The sequence below is a fragment of the Aquarana catesbeiana genome, linkage group LG03 (genome assembly GCF_042186555.1).
Source record: "Aquarana catesbeiana isolate 2022-GZ linkage group LG03, ASM4218655v1, whole genome shotgun sequence".
NCBI lineage: Eukaryota > Metazoa > Chordata > Amphibia > Anura > Ranidae > Aquarana > Aquarana catesbeiana.
This window is the reverse complement of record NC_133326.1, coordinates 112,257,825-112,278,099: the sequence shown is the minus strand read 5'-3', so window position 1 is coordinate 112,278,099 and position 20,275 is coordinate 112,257,825. Positions and strand designations below refer to the sequence as shown.

The window sequence follows — 20,275 nt, the reverse complement described above, 5'->3', positions numbered from 1 at the left end:
CCATTGATTTCAATGGGCAGGAGCGGTTTAGATGCGTCTGACAGGAGATTTTTTCTTCTCCTGCCAGCGCACCGCTTCAATGTGAAAGCCCTTGGGCTTTCACACTGAACAAACAGTGGAGGCTGTTTTGGGGCGGTTTGCAGGCGGTATTTTTAGCGCACTAACGCCTGCAAACCGCCCCAGTGTGAAAGGGGCCTAAGTCAGAACAGGTACATTTTTTTAAGTGTAGCTCCAGCCCAAAAAAATATTTTTAAGCTTTTTGCATAGCATAGGGAAGGTTTAACACCCCTGTAACTTTTGTTTTGCAGTCTGTGCCCCTGTTCAGAAGATTTTACCTCACTTTCTGTCCATATGACAATTGGATTTTGAAAATTTTGGGTTGTAGTGGAAACAAGCCTTGGTGATAAAGCATGAGTGGAGGTACCTTTTTCCCATAATAACTCTTATGCTGCGTACACACGATCGGACATTCCGACAACAAAACCGTGGATTTATTTCCAACGGATGTTGGCTCAAACTTGTCTTGCATACACACGGTAACACCAATGTTGTCGGAAATTCCGAACGTCAAGAACGCAGTGACGTACAATACGTACGACGAGCCGAGAAAAATGAAGTTCAATAACAAACAAAAACGTGGATTTATTTCCAACGGATGTTGGCTCAAACTTGTCTTGCATACACACGGTCACACCAATGTTGTCGGAAATTCCGAATGTCAAGAACGCAGTGACGTACAATACGTACGACGAGCCGAGAAAAATGAAGTTCAATAGCCAGTGCGGCTCTTCTGCTTGGTTCCGAGCATGCGTGGAATTATGTGCGTCGGAATTGTGTACACACGATCGGAATTTCCAACAACGGATTTTGTTTGAGATCCAGCTCTCAAATTTTTGTTGTCGGAAATTCCGACAGCAAATGTCTGATGGAGCCTACACACGGTCGGAATTTCCGACAACAAGCTCCCATAGAACATTTGTTGTCAGAAATTCTGACCGTGTTTACGCGCCATTACAGGAGTAAATTTCCCTTCTTAGGGGTAGATTTCCTCTCACTTGCTGTTGTCTCTCTCCGTTTGTAAGCAGGAGTCGTTTGTAAATCGGATGTTTGTAACTAGGGGACCGCCTGTACTTAAATAGACATTCCTATACAAAAATACATTTAGCCTAGGTTCACAATCGTCCGATTTGGCATGCTATTTGACATGTCAAATCACATGCCAAGTTGGAGGCTATTGCCGGCAATAGCACCGTCCAAATCGGTGCGACGCCAACTTTGTGGCACCGCACCGATTCACAAAAGTAATTCCTGCACTACTTTTGGCAACTTCGGGTGTGATTTTAATAGACATCTGTTGAGGATCCCGCACAGATGTCTGTCAAATCGCCCCCGAAGTCGGAATGCATTGCCGGGTTGAAATTCTGTGAGTTGAGCTGAACTCACACGATTTCTAACCCCCAGCAATGTGAACCTGGGCTCACTGTCAGAAATTTGTTTGCTTGAGAAAAAATTTCCATCCTGCCCCTTCGAATTTTCTCAGCACTGCGGTTGAAATCAAACATTGAGTTGACCCCAATACCAATTAAAGAAATGAAGGAATTTTCTTAAAACAAAGATTTGTGAATTAAATTCTACTAAGAATTAAGAACTAAGTAGGGCTTAAGATCCCATGTTTTTCGGTTGCCTGGAGCTTTATGGGTGTGCCATGTCAATAGATACTACAAAGAATCTATTGTTTTCTGTCATTGTCTGTGGGATGTCCAACAAGATAAGAAGAACAGCAAGGCACAGCCTTTATATCATTACAAACTATTGTATAAACAGAAACAAGGTTAACAAAGAGCAAGAGAAGGAGCAAGATAAGGAAATTATGTCCACAAAAAAAAAAGAAAATATGAAATTAACTTTCCAAAAAAACATTTAATTAACAATTAGAAAAAATTTATAAGAACCCCAAAGCATGAAAAGCACAGAAACTGTCATGAAGGGACACAAATAAGCAACTATTGCAAGAGACACTCAGAGACACGAAATAACAAGGTGTTCAACTTTGCGGTAGTGCAACCATTGTTTTTATCTGATTGGACAGAAATATGTTCTTGTTTTACACATGTCATACAAAGAGATGTCAGGAACCAACGTGAAACAGAGAAGGGAGAACAGTAAGGAAAGGAGGCAAAGTCAGGATTCTATTACCAGGGATATTAGGATAAGAGACATGAAACATCTGCCATTGGGGAGAATCACACACACACCAGAAGATAAATTTAATAGCAACAAATTACCCTGGTACACTTTGAGGGAAGAGGGAGATAAAGAAAAGTATAAATATTTTTGTCAAATATTTTTGTCAAATACGGTAGCTAAATGGGTTGTACTAAAGTCATGGACTACAAATCAAAGAAGAGCATCAGGGGTCTGTGTTGGGTGTTAGCATAACTCTTTTGTGTGCTGATTTATTGAGGGCCAGAAAATTGTCTGCCATATTTGATGTACCATGAGCGTTTCTTGTTATTCACATCTTGAGATGTTATTTCTTGTCTTTAATGACTCTTGCTACAATGTAAAGTAGTGAGTGTACACAGTGTAATGCCCCATACACACGGTCGGATTTTCCGATGGAAAATGTCCGATCAGAGCGTGTTGTCGGAAATTCCGACCGTGTGTGGGCTCCATTGGACATTTTCCATCGGATTTTCCGACACACAAAGTTTGAGAGCAGGCTATAAAATTTTCCGACAACAAAATCCGATCGCGTCAATTCCGACCGTGTGTGGCCAGTTCCGACGCACAAAGTGCCACGCATGCTCAGAAGAAATTCCGAGACAGAACAGCTCGGTCTGGTAAAATTAGCGTTCGCAATGGATACAACACTTTAGTCACGTTGCAATGTTAAAAATGGTTTAATACAGCGCACTCTCTTCTTCTTTATAATGTGAGAAGAATGAAGTAGTTTTGCTGCTCATATTCACACAGACTTCTCACAAACTTATTTCTTTATTATTTATTGGGATTCCCTCAATATATTTAGATTTGTCACATCTGCCCAAATTAGTTTTTGGTTGTTTGTAATTTTTTTTTGTTTTCTTCCAGGCTGGTTTTGTATTTTTTGGGGGTTTGTTTTGTTTTTCAAGGCTGTGTTTTTATTGTTGTTTTTGTTGTGTTTTACTCTATAATATTTTTGTGTGTGTTTTGTGTGTCAAGTTACCACAACACCATTGATATCTTGTATTATTTAATCTGTAGGATATTGTTTGGTGTTGGTGTCCCTTGTTAATTTCACATTGTATTTTGAAATGTATAGGCAAAGAACCGCGCTAACACAAAAGCATATAAGCAGCAGCATATAGTGCGATCACACCAAAATCTAGAATTCTGTAAGAAGCTGCGCTAAAATTATTTAAAAGTCCATATAAATGACATCAAGGGGATTTCTCCAATTCCTTATTCAAAATGAAAACACCACCACCGTGCACTTCTAAGCAGTAGTGACAATCCACCCTAGTAGTAGAGCCTGCTTACCAGATGGCAAGCATAAAAGGGCAAGTGGCTTTAACCTAGCCAAGGCCTTTCAGCTTGCTGCCGCTCCGGGTGTTCCTATGGGGGGTAAATCTCCAGGCTCCCTTAGGTTTGTCCACATGTCACCATTCAACACGAATAACTCGGATGACCCAGAAGGAGAAAAGAACTCACCATAGTGTAAAAATCCTCCAAATATTTATTATAAAACAAGTAGTCACTTACATTCAAGTTAGTAAAGTTGTGTATACGATAAAAGCCGGCCGGCATACAAACATACGGAGCCCGTACTCTCACTCCGAAAGCGTGGTGACATCAGTGCGTACCTTCCCAGACGCGTTTCGTCATCATCTGACGTTGTCAATGGGGAACCTCCATTGACAACGTCAGATGATGACGAAACGCGTCTGGGAAGGTACGCACTGATGTCACCACGCTTTCGGAGTGAGAGTACGGGCTCCGTATGTTTGTATGCCGGCCGGCTTTTATCGTATACACAACTTTACTAACTTGAATGTAAGTGACTACTTGTTTTATAATAAATATTTGGAGGATTTTTACACTATTTTGAAATGTACCTGCCTCCTCACAAACAAACTGTCCTTTTTGAATGAAAACACACATAGGCGAGTATAATTGAACAAAAATTTAGTTTATTAAGGGCTCACAACTAAACAAAGAGGGAGGCAACGCTGGAGAAACAGCAGAAATGGGTCAAGCCTTGGACCCCCAGGGCACACATCAACTATTTTCAAGCAAAATTGGTGGCCTGAGGAGTCCATATATAAGGGAGTGCAGTCTGGTCCAGAAGTCCCAGAGGTCCGGAAAGCAGCAGATGACATCTGTGTCCCCAGGCTGTGGTCATACAAGAGACTGCATATTTTGTCAGACCAGACTGAACCCAGGGCCATCACTCTCTGGTGTTCCTTCCACGCTTCCTTCCACGCTGTGGCTCTGGTGGTGGAGTTGGGGCAGGAGGAGAAGGGGCCAACTCACTCAGGTGGGTATTGGGTGTTAGTTCACCACTCACCCCCTTACTTAGGACTTTATAAAGAAGGTCCTCACATAGTTTGCATTGACCCTCCTGCATGCCCTGCAGTTTTGTGGCAGCCATGCAGGCAAAAGCCTCTTCAGGAGTGGGTAAGGCTCTGAGGGACGCAGAAGCCTCCTGAATCAGCCTGAGCGCTGAATCCTGCATGTGAGTCGCCTTCCTCGCTCTTTTGTATGGAAGGTGAAGGGGAGGAACCTGTGATTCAGTCAGGCTTCGACTTGTCCCAGGCTTCTCCTGGCTGACACTTAGCCCCGCCTCCTCCTGGCTACAACTTAGCCCCGCCTCCTCCTGGCTGCAACTTAGTACCGCCTCCTCCTGGCTGCCACATTCCACAGCCTCCTCCTGGCTGAGGTCTTCCTGTGTATGAAAAAGGGACATAGTTTTAGTTTTTTATTCATCAATCACACACAATTTTCACCTCCTGACTGTTGCAAATTGAATGTTAACAAATATAACAGACTGTCCTCCTGAGCCCAGTATTTTTCATTCTTGTCCCAATTTTTTGTGCCCACTACTGTCTATTGATATGTAAAACACTTTTTGCAATCAGCAATTAGTGATCAATAATGACATCTAGTAAAGATCATTTCTTTATTGACCAGAAATCTGTAGAAGAATGCTATACCTGACTCCAGCCGGGCTCCTCCATTTCTTCCCGGCTGGAAGGCCCAGGTTGGACATCGGAAGCCTCAGCTGGGGTGGAAGGAAGAGTGGAAGGAAGAGTGGAGAGGGATTCCCTGACTTCAGTGTGGTCTGACAGAAATCGCAGTCTCTCATAGTACCACAGCCTGGGGACATAAACGTCATCTGCTGCAGCTCCGGATCTCTGGGAATCTGTGACCTTCTTGCGCTCCCTAAGATAAGTGCTCCTCAGGCCACCAATTTTGTTTTTTAAATAGGGGATGGTTGCCATGGGGACCACCGGCTTCACCAACTCCAGCAGTTTCTCCACTGCTGCCTGCCTCTTTTGTTTATTATTGTAATGGGGATGTCTCACCTGCCACAGACAGGGCAGCTCCCTGTATTTGTCTATGAACAGGGGGAGGAAATTGTGGTCGTTGAACCCATCCAAGACACAACACAAGACAAACCCTAATGTCAGGCAAAACTCTCCTAATCTTGTTACACTATAGGCTTCAATTTAGAAGCAGTATAGGCCCAAGTTTAGATCTTACCTTTGTTCTCACGATCAGCGCCTCCGATGCTCCTTCTTCCGCTCACAGATCGTACGTACTACGCATGCGTGTTACGCTTTATACACACTGCGCATGCGTGTAACTCCACCCGCCCCTGACGTTCTTTCTAGTCTATTCCCCACCCCTTTTCGTTCGGCGCAGTGGGGGAAGAGCACATGGCGGAGACACAGCAGGTGCGTGCTAATTATAGCAACGAGGAGGAGGAAAGGCCGGATCCGGAAACGTCCCGATCCAGAAGGAGACGATTTAAGGCCTCAAATATGTCCTTTGGGGAGATGTTGGAGATGGTTGACATCCTGAAGAGGGCCGACTATGATGGGAAGTATGGACCTTACCCCAACCCCAATGTCCGAAAGGCCAAGATCATGACAAAAGTGGTCAAAAGTCTGCACCGGAATTTCGGGGTACGTCGATCGAAAGATCAGCTCAGGAAGCGGTGGTCGGACCTGAAATTATGAGAACATGAGCAGTACAGAAAGATCCGGAGAGTGCTGCAAAAAAGTAAGTTGTGCTGTGTTCCTATTCTTTTTGTCTTTATTACGTTCGTGCTGCTCCATGTGCTTTTCTTAAGTGTTGTACAGTTTAAAATGGCAACTTTCATGTTCATGGGCACATTATTCGTTCGTATCAAACATTTTTCTTTCGGCCTATAAAACACCATTGTTTTGGCCATATGCATTTGCCCACATTTTTTAGGGCCTACTTGTATGAAACTAATTTGGTTGTGTAGATGAGTTTGTTACTAGAATGAAATGCAAACTAGATTCTGTGTAAGGAGAGGACACTCAGTAGCTGTTTTCACATCTGGACGCTGGAGCACTAGTGTGGGACACAAGAACACCATTTTTATTAGGGGGGCCACACAGGTGCTCCAGTGTATACTATAGGGGTGTCTCCATCTGTGAAGCTTGTACCAAACAGGTAAAGTATTGAAGCTTGACAAAGGACACTAAAAATTCTACATCTTGGAACTCTGCCAAACTAGACAATTTTACCCCACTTCCAAGCAATGTTTCATATTTATAGTTCTGCCATCAAATATCTGTGTGCTAAGTATACCATTTTTGTTTTACATAGGGGAGAAAAGACTCGGAGGACACCCCTCATCTAAGGAGACCAGAGACCCCCCACCTCTGGATGAAGGTTAAATACCCCAAACACAAGAAGAGCAGGAGGTAGAAGACGTGGTGGAACTAGTCACCACAACAGGTGAGTGTCTGCGACCACAGGCTCAGGTAAGAGATGGATGCTGGCTTTTTTATAATACATGTTTTTTTTTTGGTTTCTCTCTTTTTAGGTGATCGTGATGTTGTGGATCCAGATCCTTTCACCTCGGAAAGTGCCCAGATCCTGATCGGGGAGATCATGGGGTGTAATGTTGCATTGGAAAACCTCAAGAAAAACATCAATGATGTTATTCAAAAAAATAAGAACATCATTGATGTTTTGGGGAGAGTTTAAAACCCCTCCAAATCCCTTTGTTTTTTTGTGTGCTACAATGTTAAAAATGTTTTAGCGATTTTTCGAAAAGCCAAATTTTGAAGATGCACACAGTGTGTCAATATGTGCTATCTGCCATCACGGGAGATCAATGGACGCGTTTTGGGGGTGCAACCCCTTCCTCAATAATAAAGTAGCTGAGAGGAAGGGGTTGCTCCCCCAAAACACGTCCCTTGATCCCCCATGATGGCAGCTAGCACATGTTGACATCCGTAAATTGGTGTGCATCTTCAAAATTTGGCTTTTCCTGGGGTGACTTCACCCCATCTGAACGCAATATCAAACACAGTTTCTAAATACTCATGTCTGATATTGCCTTCAAGTTATAACAAATGTGAACTTTGTAAGTTCAAGATTTGTGTCTTTCTTGTTGTTTTGAAACATGCCTGTTTTATCTTAAATGGACATTTCTATTTTTGATAATGCCACCCCAAAAATTGTTATACAACAAACATGTTGGTTTGTTTTAAAAACCTTTTCTAAATGCACATGTGATTGTGCAGGTATTAAAAAGATTGTTAATCAAGAATGTGTGGATTATTGTCTCAACGCTACAACACTTTTGTGGTGATCTAATTGCTGCTTTCTGTGACAATGGGTGTTATTTCCTAAGGGCAAATTCACTTTGCACTACAAGTGCAGTTTCAGTGCATTTTCAAGTGCACTTGTAGTGCAAAGTGTCTTTGCCTTTAGTAAATAACATCCAACAGTACTTTGTAAGGTTACTCAATCACGCCATTTTCAGCACTCACCACATTTCGGTCAGGGTCAGCTAAAACAAACACAAGCAGTAAATGTCACCAAAGATTTGCTTATTTTTTTTATTTGATCAAGGTTTCACAAATTGTCTGGCATATTGATGGCCCCCCCTACCTGCAAAGAAATCAAGGTATCTTAGCCGGACATCACGGGCACTCAGGGAGGGCAAGCCAGGATGGCCACTTTCAAGCGCCGTCGGGGTTGCTTCATTTATAATTCCAGCCTCAGGCCCAACTGAGCCAGCATAGTTGGCAGAATGTTGCCGTAAAAAGTTATGTAGAACACAGCACGCCAGGATTATATGATTCAGTTTATACTCCGCCATATGGATGGGTGTAAGAAATAGGCGGAATCGGCTGGCCATGATTCCAAATGTGTTCTCCACCACTCTTCTGGCTCTGGCCAGCCGGTAATTAAAAACCCTCTGGTCCGGGGTGAGGGTTCTCATCGGGAATGGCCGCATAAGGTGGTCCCCCAGCGCAAAGGCTTCATCCGCAACGAAGATGAATGGGAGTCCTTCCACATTGTCTTCTGGAGGTGGCAAGTCCAAGCTGCCATTCTGGAGATGCCTGTAAAACTCCATCTGGGCGATGACTCCACCATCGGACATCCGGCCATTCTTCCCCACGTCCACATACAGGAACTCATAATTAGCCGACACCACCGCCAACATCACAATACTATTGAACCCTTTATAATTATAATAGTATGACCCCGAGTTGGGTGGTGGGACGATGTGGACGTGTTTCCCATCAATTGCCCCTCCGCAGTTAGGAAAGTCCCACCGCTGGGCAAAGTGGGAGGCCACAGTCTGCCATTCCTGTGGCGTGGAAGGAAACTGTAGAGGAAACAAAAAAATTAGTCTTTTTGCACATTAAAACATGGAAAGCAGATTAGACACAAACATTCTTGGCTAACATCAAGATAACATTTATTAAGGGGAATTTTACAACACCAAAGTATAAGGTACACCTATCATATTCCCCCTCCTCCCCCCTCTCCTGGGCCATTTCTAACATTATAGGGGGGGGACTCTTGGACAGGTAACCCTCTCCACTTCATTGAGAGATGAATGCCTAAATAATGGGTATTACTTTGAACAGCCCCTCCTTAGTTACACTATTGGCAGCCCACTGGACAGGTAAGAAGTGTCATAATACAAAGATATAAATACACATTGTACACATTTGAGCACATTTGGACATTCTGCTATTACCTATCAAGATAATAATAGAATACAAAAACTTGAAACAGTACCATTTGAAAGTATACAGGCAGGCCCTTGCACTACATGCTTTGGGGAATTCATCCATAAATCTGACCACAAAAGAGGTGGGTATAATGTGTATGGGTTTGGCAAAGTCAGCAGATAGATGATTGAGGACAGATAGAGAATTGGTATCAGCTGACTTAGCAGTTGGGGGGAGGGAGGGTTAAAAATGATTTGGGGACACCCCAACAAAAAAGCCTCTGGCACTCTGCCTGAATTTAAAGCACAAATCACATTTATAAACATTTTAGGGGGTGTTTGGGGTAAAGCACTACTATGGAGCTGACAAAATACATTGTTAAGTGACTACATGAGGTGAATATAGGGCCTGTAGACCATGCTGGGGAGGTAAGTGAAGGCAAATATGTATGAAGGAGCAAAATAATAATTACATAAAAATCCAGCATGCATGAGAACAAAGGGGACATTCACAGCATATTACAATCATGGTAATTAGGGAATGAGGAAAGAAATACAACATATTATCAAACATTATATACAATAAAATGTGATGTTAAAGGATAAATCTTACCTTAATATACTCCTTCTGCAGGACCTGTATGATGGCAGAACAGGTCTCTGGGATAATGATACCCAGAGCCTGGGGAGAGATGCCTGTCGAGAACTTCAAGTCCTGCAGACTTCTCCCCGTCGCCAAGTACCGCAGGGTGGCGACGAGCCTCTGCTCCGGAGTGATGGCTTGCCTCATGCAGGTATCCTGCCTGTTAATATAAAGGGTCAGCAAAGCCAACAAATGGTGAAATACGGGGTCCGTCATCCTGAGAAAGTTCCTGAAATCATCAGGATTATTCTCACGGATCTCACGGAGCAAAGGCATATGAGAGAACTGGTCACGCTGAAGCAACCAATTCTTGGTCCATGAATTCCTCCCCACCCTGTTCATTGACTGGACTTGTGTCAAGGTCAGGACCCCAACACCAAATCCCCACACAGCACGAACTCTACGAGGAGTACGTATACGCAACATGGCTAGAAAACGGTCGGCTGCTCAGAACGAAGTAACAGAACGCACTGAAGAACAGCAAGGCCTGTGAAGAGCAACCTGAAAAACAGCAACGAACGAACAAGAACACAATGACTAATGAAAGTCACGCGTAGCTTGCTTGCACGCACTGAAGAGCAGATACAAACCCACAAGCACAAACTGAACCGCAGAAAACGATCTGAAAGCCACGAGTCTGAAAAAGCGCAAATCATCTCTCACCAAACTTTTACTAACACGAGATTAGCAAAAGGAGCCCAAAGGGTGCCGCGCTTGGTTCTGAAATGGCCTTTTCTAGGCTCGTCGTACGTGGTTGACGTCACCGCGTTCTTGGCGATCGGAAATTCTGACAACTGACAACATCCGTTGGCAAAAATCCTAGGATTTTGTTGTCGGAATGTCCGATCAATGTCCGACCGTGTGTATGGGGCATAACGCTTGTAAGATTTCAGATGGACGTCTATGCTGCATTAGGACTAGGTTCACAGTGTGTTTGTGTTTTTCTTAATGCATTTGTTTATGTGCATTAGGGCACGTTCTCAGGCGAGTTAAACACCCATTTTCAATCGCTTCCATTGTTATGCAATTTTTACTGTAGCCAATAAAAACCTGTTTATACTGTCAGTGCCAGATTTATAAGGGGGCAAAAAGGGCAATTCCTCGGGCCCCCCCTTCCAGAGGGGGCCCAGACTTCCTTTATGAAAAAATATGAAACTTATTTACCCTTGAGACTTCAGTAGTGCGTTCATTGATGGCATTTTCCAGTTTGCAACCTTTGCCTTGCTCCAATCATGTCTCACTCCATCAGTTTTATTACATGATGAAGGGCTTGCTGATACTTTTCTAGGTGTTAATGTAGCTCTTAGAGTATATATGAGCATGATGGTCACTAGTAGTTCGGGAGAAAGGGCGTTCAGAAAATTGGCTTTGATAAAGAATTATCTGGGAAGCACAATAACCAATGAAAGACTAAAGCCAGGTACACACTACTAGTTTTTTTTTCATTCAACCCGGGGGGTTGAATGAAAAAAAACTGACAGCTCAGGTCGGCGCTGCTGTGCTAACAATCAGAGGTTGGTACAGAGATCTCCCCTGCTGTGCTATTGTGTTCTGACAGGCTGCCAGACACATGGGCTGAATTTCGGACGGTTTTATTGGAATTCAAATTGACTTGTGTGTACTAGGCTTAAGTGCTCTGTGCCTAATTGCTGTAGAGAGCAGTGCGCTCACGATGATACAGTTTGATGAGTTAGTTAAAGATTTTACAGATGCTAAGTGCAGGAAAACAGACTTTTAGTAAATATTGTAGTGTGATGCATAACTGTGATGTATGACTTGCCAGTTCCAACTAACTGTGTAATGTGTATTCTTACAGTCATTAAAATTGCGGCGGGGGGGGGGGGGGGGGGGGGATCTGACTAGTGTCTTTTTCAGAACCTAACATATATTTTTATCAGTCATTTTATTTCACTTTATTTGTCATATAATTTAATTTCTATGTTGAGGGGCCTCCGAACTTGATGTGCCCGGGGCCCCCCCAAGGTCTTAATCTGGCACTGTATACTGTGACACTTGTTGACCTTGTGATTATTCAGGATTATTTGTGGCATGTATTGGTGCATATACAGCAGAGATGTCTCATTTCACTGGAATTTTGTAAGCAGCAGCAGCAGCACCTGTTGCTGTTTTGGTAGAAAAAGATGTGGGGAAGAAAAGGGCAAACGTTTCTCATTCAGCTGAAGATTTTGGATTTTGCCCTTCTCTCCCTATCAGTGTAGTGGCAGTAGGAGGGGTCGTAGAGCAGGAGGAGACTGTGAAATTCCCTGATCAGCATTTCTGAATCGAGGAATCTCTCTCCTGCGGCAATCTTGCTCTGCGGTGTGTGAGTACATGGCAGGTATCCAGGGGAGTGACTTGCTACCAGGTGGTGTAAAACAAAATGTATCATACATGCATATTCATGCACTTTGGTTGACTTCTGTGTTTCTAAAAATGCATTAAACTGGAACTAGCTTGGCTCTGAGCTATTTTCAAAATCGTGCTGCATCACAGCACACAGATGTGAACAGGCTCTATCAATAATATTGCTATGTATTGCCCAAGCATTTTTGCATGTTCCAACAAGTGTTAAAATGTAAATGTATGAGCCAGGCCTTAAATGGTGCGCAGAACGAACACTGACTGTACACATCAAAGAACCAGTAAACTGGAACTAGGCTTTCTTACCATTTTGATAGTTATTGAATGCCGATATGAAACAGGTGTATGGAGCATATAAAACCAACAACACTGGAATCTTTGTTTACATGTTTCGAATATTTTTCGATTTCGATTTCATATATAGTTTTTTAAATATATATTATTTTTAAAAATATAAGTGAACAACAAATATGCCTGCCAGTATGTCTTCTTGTCATGCCAAGTCCACTTTAAGCAAAAATCATAGTCATTATGGTTAATAATTATATAAATAGTGATAGTGTCAAATAGCTATATTATATAATATAATATTTGATCTTCATTTTGTTACTTATTTTTACAGGTTCTTTATTTTGCAACTCAGACTTGTACGCCTGAGCCAAGCACAATGGTCATAAAAGTTGCCTAGCCATCTCTGCACTATTTTTGGCTATCTTGTATTTTGTAACTTTGTAACAAATGTCGTATCGGGTCAGCAATGGATTTGTCAGTTTGCCTTCACGTTATGGTTCCACAGAGAACTTTCAGCACCATCTGGATAATGGAAGAAGGTCTCCTCGGTGGACCTCTAAAGACCTAGGCAGCTGCAGGCATGGGTTGGATTCACAAAGACTCTTTGGTCTCTCAGAGCTAGAGAAGAACATTACGGTGAGACTTCTTCATAATATATATTCTTGTTCTAGTTTTTTGTCTAAGGCCCCATTGATGTCTGAGCACTTTTTATAGTTTGAAGCTCAAAGTTGCAAAACTCTCAACTAATAAAACCCGTGTAATTAATTGGTGGCCGTTTCACATATAAGAGCTCAGGTGCCTGTAGCTCACTCAACTCCTGATGCTCCAAAGGCTACATAAGATACTTTTGAGGCAGACTTTGGCATTTTACCCCATAGACTTCAAAGGGAAAGTCTGTAAACATTTTTAGCCTGTAAGAAATGGTATCTTCCCCTTGATGCTTTCCATTGCTTTCCAAAACAAAAATGACTGAATCTTGAAAACACATGTGAAATGCTAGAAATTAGCTTCCAAAATACTCATATACAGTATGCATGTAAAAACACTAAAACGCTCAAATAAAATGCCTCAAAATTGCTGCTCAAGTGCAATTTTCAGGTGTTTTTATTTGTGTATATTTGCATGTGTATGAGAGTATTTTAGAAGCACATTACAATTATTTTACATGTGTATTCAAGCTTCAGGCATTTTTGTTTTAGCCAATGGAAAGTATCAGGGGAGGAGACCAGTTCTCACAGGCTAAAAACACCTGGAACACCCGAAAAATGCTCAATTCAAGCATTTACAGACTTTCCCATCAAAGTCAATGGGGCCAAAAATTACCAAATCTGGCTCCAAAGTAGCTCATGGCTCATAGCTTTTGTAGTGTCAGGCATCGAGCTACAGGAGCCTGAGCTCTCATATGTGAACAGCCACCATTAAAATACATGGGGTTTAGAATGTTGAGAGTATTTTAATTGTAGTACATGGAATATTTATATTTAAACAAACTGCTGAAGATAAGACATATATAGGACAGTGATACTGTTTTCTTGTGTTATGTTTTCTGAATACTTTTTAAACAGAGGAGCTAATGTATTCTCATCATGCACAATAAGAGAGCAGTTTATCTCAAATATAAGCTACTTAAAGTGTTACTAAACCCACAACAGTAAAATCAGTAATATCAGTCTGTATAAGCAGTCTGTGAAACCTAAGGGGTTAATCCTGCGCATTGTGTAAAAAGGCTGTCTGATCCTGTCTTCTCTGATCCTCTCCTTTTTCCACAGTCCCCAATCCATCTCCTGATGGAACACAGGCTTGGGGGCACTCCGCACATGCTCAGTTTGGTGTGTATTGCTAGAGAGTTGTCATTTTTTTGGTGGGGGACTGTGCATGTGATCGACCCAGGGCCAATCAGCACTGTCCAGACAGAGGGTCAGGGGTCCTGCAACCTCATAGGATAATCAGAGAAGAATGAAACTCCCCCTACAAGCTTTACCCAGTGCTTGGCTGGACTGATAGAAATCACAAGACTGCTTTATACTGCTGATGAGAAAAGGTATTTAGCAGTTTATATTTACTAAAATTATTGCATTTCCATGTTCTTTGTACTGTGGGAGACCGGATATAGTGAATACAGGGTTTAGTAACACTTTAAAGTGTAAGTCAATCCAAAATTAATTTTGGATAGAGTGAGCAAAATTTCAAATCTTTATCCAGTTTTTACTGCTATATAGGGCTCCATTACAAATATTTCGGAACATTTAGGCTAGCTGTACATGTGAAAAGTTTGCCTTTCAGCTCTTTGGGCTGAACAAAAGAAATTAATCTATTTAGGAATCTTTCCAGCTTGTAACATTTGAGATGGCTGTGTAAATTTGATTGTGCCTGTTTCAACCAAAAAAAGGCCAACTCAGTGGACTACCATCTTAATTTCCCATCTAGGCATCTTTAAGCCAGCCATAGATGGTTTGAATCTTGGCTGGTTGCTACTGAACTATGTATGGGCAAGCTGAATGTACCCAAGTTGATCGATTGATCAACTTGGGTACAACCAGCCTGCCGAATTTTACATGCGATTATCGAAAATGGCTGTTATAGCCACTAGCAATAATCACTGTCTTTTCTCGGTGGAGACGGCTTCCCCCACCCCCAAACGGCCGGCTTCCATTGAAGGGGCATGACCAAAAAAGGCTGAGAGCGCTGACCGGTGTGTTCTGGCAGGGGAGGCGGTCAGGAAATACACTGCTTAGAAGTCAGTGGAATCACAATATTAAACAGTGGCGGCTCATAATGTAGGGAGCAGGGGCACCACCTATACATGTGCCCGGCCCCTTAATCTACATGCGGGGCGCCGGACGCATGGATTGCAATGGGGTTTTTTTTTTAAGCACGTGATTAGAACCAGAGGCTTTAATAAGCTTCAAAAAGGGTGGGCAAGGGACGCAGAGCACTGCGCCCCAAGCCCACCAAGTTGTGTGATAATAGTGAATGAATAGTTGCTGTTGTCTTCCTGATTCTCCTCCCGGCCAATCAGGAAGCCTGCAGAAAGTGCTGCCCGCCCAATAGATGGGGTAAGTGCGGGGCTGGTGACCGACCAACCAGGCTGGGTACAGGTGACCCGACCAACTCGGGGGGGGGCGGGGTGGTGGCTGGGGGTGCATTGTTTTTCCGCCCCCCGAAAAAAAAAATACCACCAGCTGCCACTTATATTAAATAGCAGTCATTTGCACAGTGGTTCCCTGGGGGCATCATCCCAAAAACTACAGCTAGTATACAAACTACACAGAACATGGGACTTTAAATATGCTGCCCAGGAAAACATATATAGTCAAAAACAACAGAACTAAAAGGCTAATCACACTTTATTCTCTTCCCGCCGACCGTACGCAGATATGCGTACTCGGCTTTCCGGGGTTATAACGGGATGATGACCGCAGCTGCAGGCATCATCCCGGTACCGTTGTTTACAGCGGGTGATCAGCTACCCGAGTATAACAACCGATGCGGCTAAAAGCCGCTCGTTTGTTATACCAGAGGAGCGGGAGGGGACATCCCCCCCTCCCGCCGCCTCCCGCCGCTGTTACCGGGCCTCCCGTGCGATCGGGAGGCCCGGTGTCTAATCGTGTGCCTTCGGCGGCTGGGGGCAGGCTGGAACGAAGCTGTGGGCGGCTTCGTTCCAGCCTTCTCATTGTAAATGCGGAAGCGACGTCACTTCCCGTTTACTCGTCTGCCAATGGCGCCGAATTTAAAAAAGTACACAGTATTCAGAATCGCCGTTTTCGGCGATCTGAATACTTTGAAGTGCAGAGGAGGGATCCCTCCATAAAGAGTACCTGTCACCACCTATTACTGTCACAAGGGATGTTTACATTCCTTGTGACAGCAATAAAAGTAAAAAAAAAATTTTTTTTTAAACACAATTTATAAAGTAAAAAAATAAATAAAATAAATAAATAAAATTTTTTTTTTAAAGTGCCCCTGTCCCCGCGAGCTCGCGCAGCAAAGAAAACGCATACGGAAGTCGCGCCCGCATATGTAAACGGTGTTCAAATCACACATGTGAGGTATCGCCACGATCGTTAGAGCGAGAGCAATAATTCTAGCCCTAGACCTCCTCTGTAACTCAAACCTGGTAACCGTAAAAAAAATTTAAAGCGTCGCCTATGGAAATTCATAGGTACCGTAGTTTGTCGCCATTCCACGAGTGCGTGCAATTATAAAGGGTGACATGTTTGGTATCTATTTACTCAGCATAACATCATCTTTCACATTATACAAAAAAATTGGGGTAACTTTACTGTTTGGATTTTTTAAAATTCATTAAAGTGTCCCTTTTCCAAAAATTTGCGTTTAAAACACCGCTGCACAAATACCGTGTGATAAAAAATATTGCAACAATCGCCATTTTATTCTCTAGATTCTCTGCTAAAAAATATATATAATGTTTGGGAACTCTAAGTAATTTTCTAGCAAAAAATACGGATTTTAACTTGTAAACACCAAATTTCAAAAATAAGCTTAGTCATGAAAGGGTTAAATATAAAATGTTTTTTTTTTTTAATTCATCAAAAAATAAATTTGTAATTAAACAAAAGTATAAAATACATAAATTGTATCAAAACAAACACTATAGAGGCAAACATCCTATCAAAACTGTGTTGTATCGACAGGCTTCATGGACTATCTGCTTCTTTAGGACAAGGACGTGTTATAGATGTCTTCAAGATCACAACTCCTTCTAAGAAGACAAATCAACACATTGATTTACTCTATAGCAATTAGTGTAATATTGTGACAGTGAATTAATATATCCATCAAGCGTAATTCATAACAAATAATTATTATATTCTATTTTTCACCTCACCATGATGTTATTGATAGTTGTGAATCTAATACATTTTTTGTTATAAATTATTACACAGCGTTGAGTGATCTTTTTAGTAATGAACAACCAGCACTGTCAGGGGGCAGTGCCAAGTCCAGTAATCTTAGAGAAGGTGTGGGTCTTATTGTGGGCTGTACCTACCCCCACAGAAACACTCATAATTTGGACTTAGGAATAGGGGGGACTACAGCCAAATAAAAGGGGGTTTTAATCCCCAACAGAGCAGTTGGTATGGCGGGACCAAGTGACATCTTGTCCCCTTCGGGATTGAGGTGTAACTAAAGACAAAACTTTTTAATTTTGGATAAAGTAAGGGGAGAGTTATTTTCTTTTTTGCCATGTGTGTGCCATGGGAGGGGGGGGGGGGGGGGGGAGTGAGGGGAAATCCCTCAAAAGTAAGGGCATCCTGGTATGCCACCAGAGTCATCAGAACTAATGTCCCAAATGGAAAAATTTCTCCTCTATTAGTTATCTGATCTCAACCCAAAATTTGGGATTTTCTTTTTACTTTCACTTTCGATGATAATGGTAAACAGGCCAAATAGAGAGGGTGAATCTCCCTAATGGGGCCACAGACAGCAATAAAAACTGACAGGTGTTCTAGTCCCTTTCCACTCTACCCAAAAAAAAGTTTTGCCTTTAGTTAAACCAAAAAAAAAAGTTAAACGCTAAGAAAATATTTAATGAGAGTTCTTTTTTAAGACAACTGACCAGAAAATTGTATGTTTCTGAAGATTACTATTGCAGGATGTGGTAAATGGTCTCTTAAGGCTGTTGTGATAGTATTTTAAGCATTCAATAACTTGTCTTTGTATTATCTTGCCTGAATAATTCCCAAAAAGGCAGCTGGGCACATGGAAACAGAACACTGCATGGGACAGTGGAGAGATTACACTAGAGGGCCTACGAGTCCACGACATACAGACAGAGCAAGATCTGTTAGTCCCCTGCGGGGCATCCACTCTTTGGAATGTTACAGGTATAGTGTACAATGAAACAAACATCTTCGCTGTAAATAGAGAGATTACATGTGTACAAACAGTAAAAGCATTCTTGTCATTCTTCAGTAATGTTTATTAAAGTTATAGGCTGATGATCTCTAAATGCAACCACAAGGGCCGATCCCTACAGCCACAAAGTGACAGCATAACAATGATTCCATGAATTCAATCACATTTATCAAACATTACTCATTTCTATAGAGCTGGCCATACACAATTCGATTTTAAAGTGAATGGTTATATGGAATATCTGAAAAGTCATTCATCAGAACATTCTTTTTTTTTATTATTTTTATTTTTTTTTTAATTTTTAGAACATTCTTTCTTGCCATTATTTTGTCAACTAATTTTGCTTAAAAGCCCTTAAAATTTCATCCAGGCATGCTATTGAATTTTTTGTTTTTTTGTAACTGTATTACAGTTAGAATTGTTTGTTTCAGAAAAATTTCATCCTGCTTCTTTGAATTTTCTTATTACTATGAATGTCACTTTGACCCCACTAACCATTAGAAAATCAAATGATTGTTCCAAAAAAGACATTTCAAATTAAATTCTGCTGGCATATGACCAGCTTTAGACCAGCCAAATATAGATTTTTTTCAGATAGTCACTATTGTTTCAGGCTGGGTTCACACTGTTGTGGAGTGGATGCAGGTTTCGCCCCATCCAATTTGCATAGCAGGAGATTGTGACTGGCTCTCTATGGAGCCGGTTCACACATCTCCGCAGCGGCTCCGGTGCGAATTACACAGGAGTCCTGTGCGTCTTTTGGTCCATTTCAGATCCCAATTCAGCCAAAAATTTGGGCTGAAATCGGACTGAAACGATTAATGGGGATGCACCGGACTCCTGCTGTGAGACGGAGTGTGCTGCAGTGTGAACCCAGCCTTAAAGAGATAAGGTGCTCAGTGCATAAATATGCATGCTTGGCCAAAATGATTGTGCATGTTTGTGTCCAAATCACGCTACAGTATGGCTGCAATCCAACATGTTTGTATTGGTGTATGTGTTTATTCCAAATGTAGATGGCTTGTTTGTCCAAGCATAAGTTGCTGATTTGTGTTCATGGTCCATTCATATATATGGTCACCACCACTATTCTATTCCATAAAATGCAAATCAGACCAGTCATCTCAGTTTTTGTGAAACAGAAAAAAGGCTTAATTTGTCCCACAGACCCCAAAAAACATTCCACAAAATATCTAAAACATTTTTTGATAATTTTATTCAATAAATTTAAAAACGTGTATAAACCATATTAAAACCACATGGCCAGGTCCATTATTTAAACTACAATCATGAGGATGTAAATATTCAATATATTAAAACCCATACGTATAGCCATTTATTCTAGTAACATAACTGATATGCATATATCATATATATGATATAACTGATGCATATAACACTCCAAATATATCCTGTAGAGGCATATAAAGATACCTCAGTTTCTCAGCATAAAAACAATATTAGCATGACAGGTTCACAATGTCCTTGCAATTTATGGAAAAGTAAATATGATGAATTAAATCTAAAATAAATCATCCCACTTATTCTTTCTGATAAGGTTAGCTAATTTCTTTTGGATTGGTAGGATATCTTGGAGCAGGTAACAAAGCACACTGTGCTTGCAAGAGGGGTGCAGCTAGAGAGAGAGATAAAACTCATAATATCAGTTATTTTACTGTGTGGCTTTATACAGTATATATGAATTATTTACTTCTTGGGTAATGTAGTTTAAATAGTGGGGCTGGCCATGTCCAAGGTTGCTTATCAATGTGGTTTTGTTATGCTTTATACTAATTTTAAGATTTATCGAATACAGTTTTCTAAATGTTTTTTTTTTAGATTTTGTAGAATACATTTTTGGGTCTGTGGGACAAATAAAGCTTCCA

General features: G+C 41.7%; 1 protein-coding gene across 5 annotated transcripts in view; it reads left to right on the top strand.

Annotated features, from left to right (window-relative positions):
- The window catches only part of LOC141131572 (uncharacterized), a 101,643-nt gene that overhangs the window by 4,321 nt on the left and 77,047 nt on the right, over positions 1-20,275 (top strand). For 2 of the 5 annotated variants that reach the window (XM_073618994.1, XM_073618992.1), the window contains exons 2-3: positions 12,841-13,145; positions 18,222-18,358. In XM_073618994.1, the coding sequence (XP_073475095.1) occupies positions 12,957-13,145; positions 18,222-18,358 (326 nt within the window). In that variant the 5' untranslated portion in view covers positions 12,841-12,956. Of the gene's footprint in view, positions 1-308; positions 421-12,840; positions 13,146-18,221; positions 18,359-20,275 lie in introns of all 5 variants that reach the window. The other 3 variants (XM_073618993.1, XM_073618998.1, XM_073618995.1) reach the window with 3 other exon arrangements.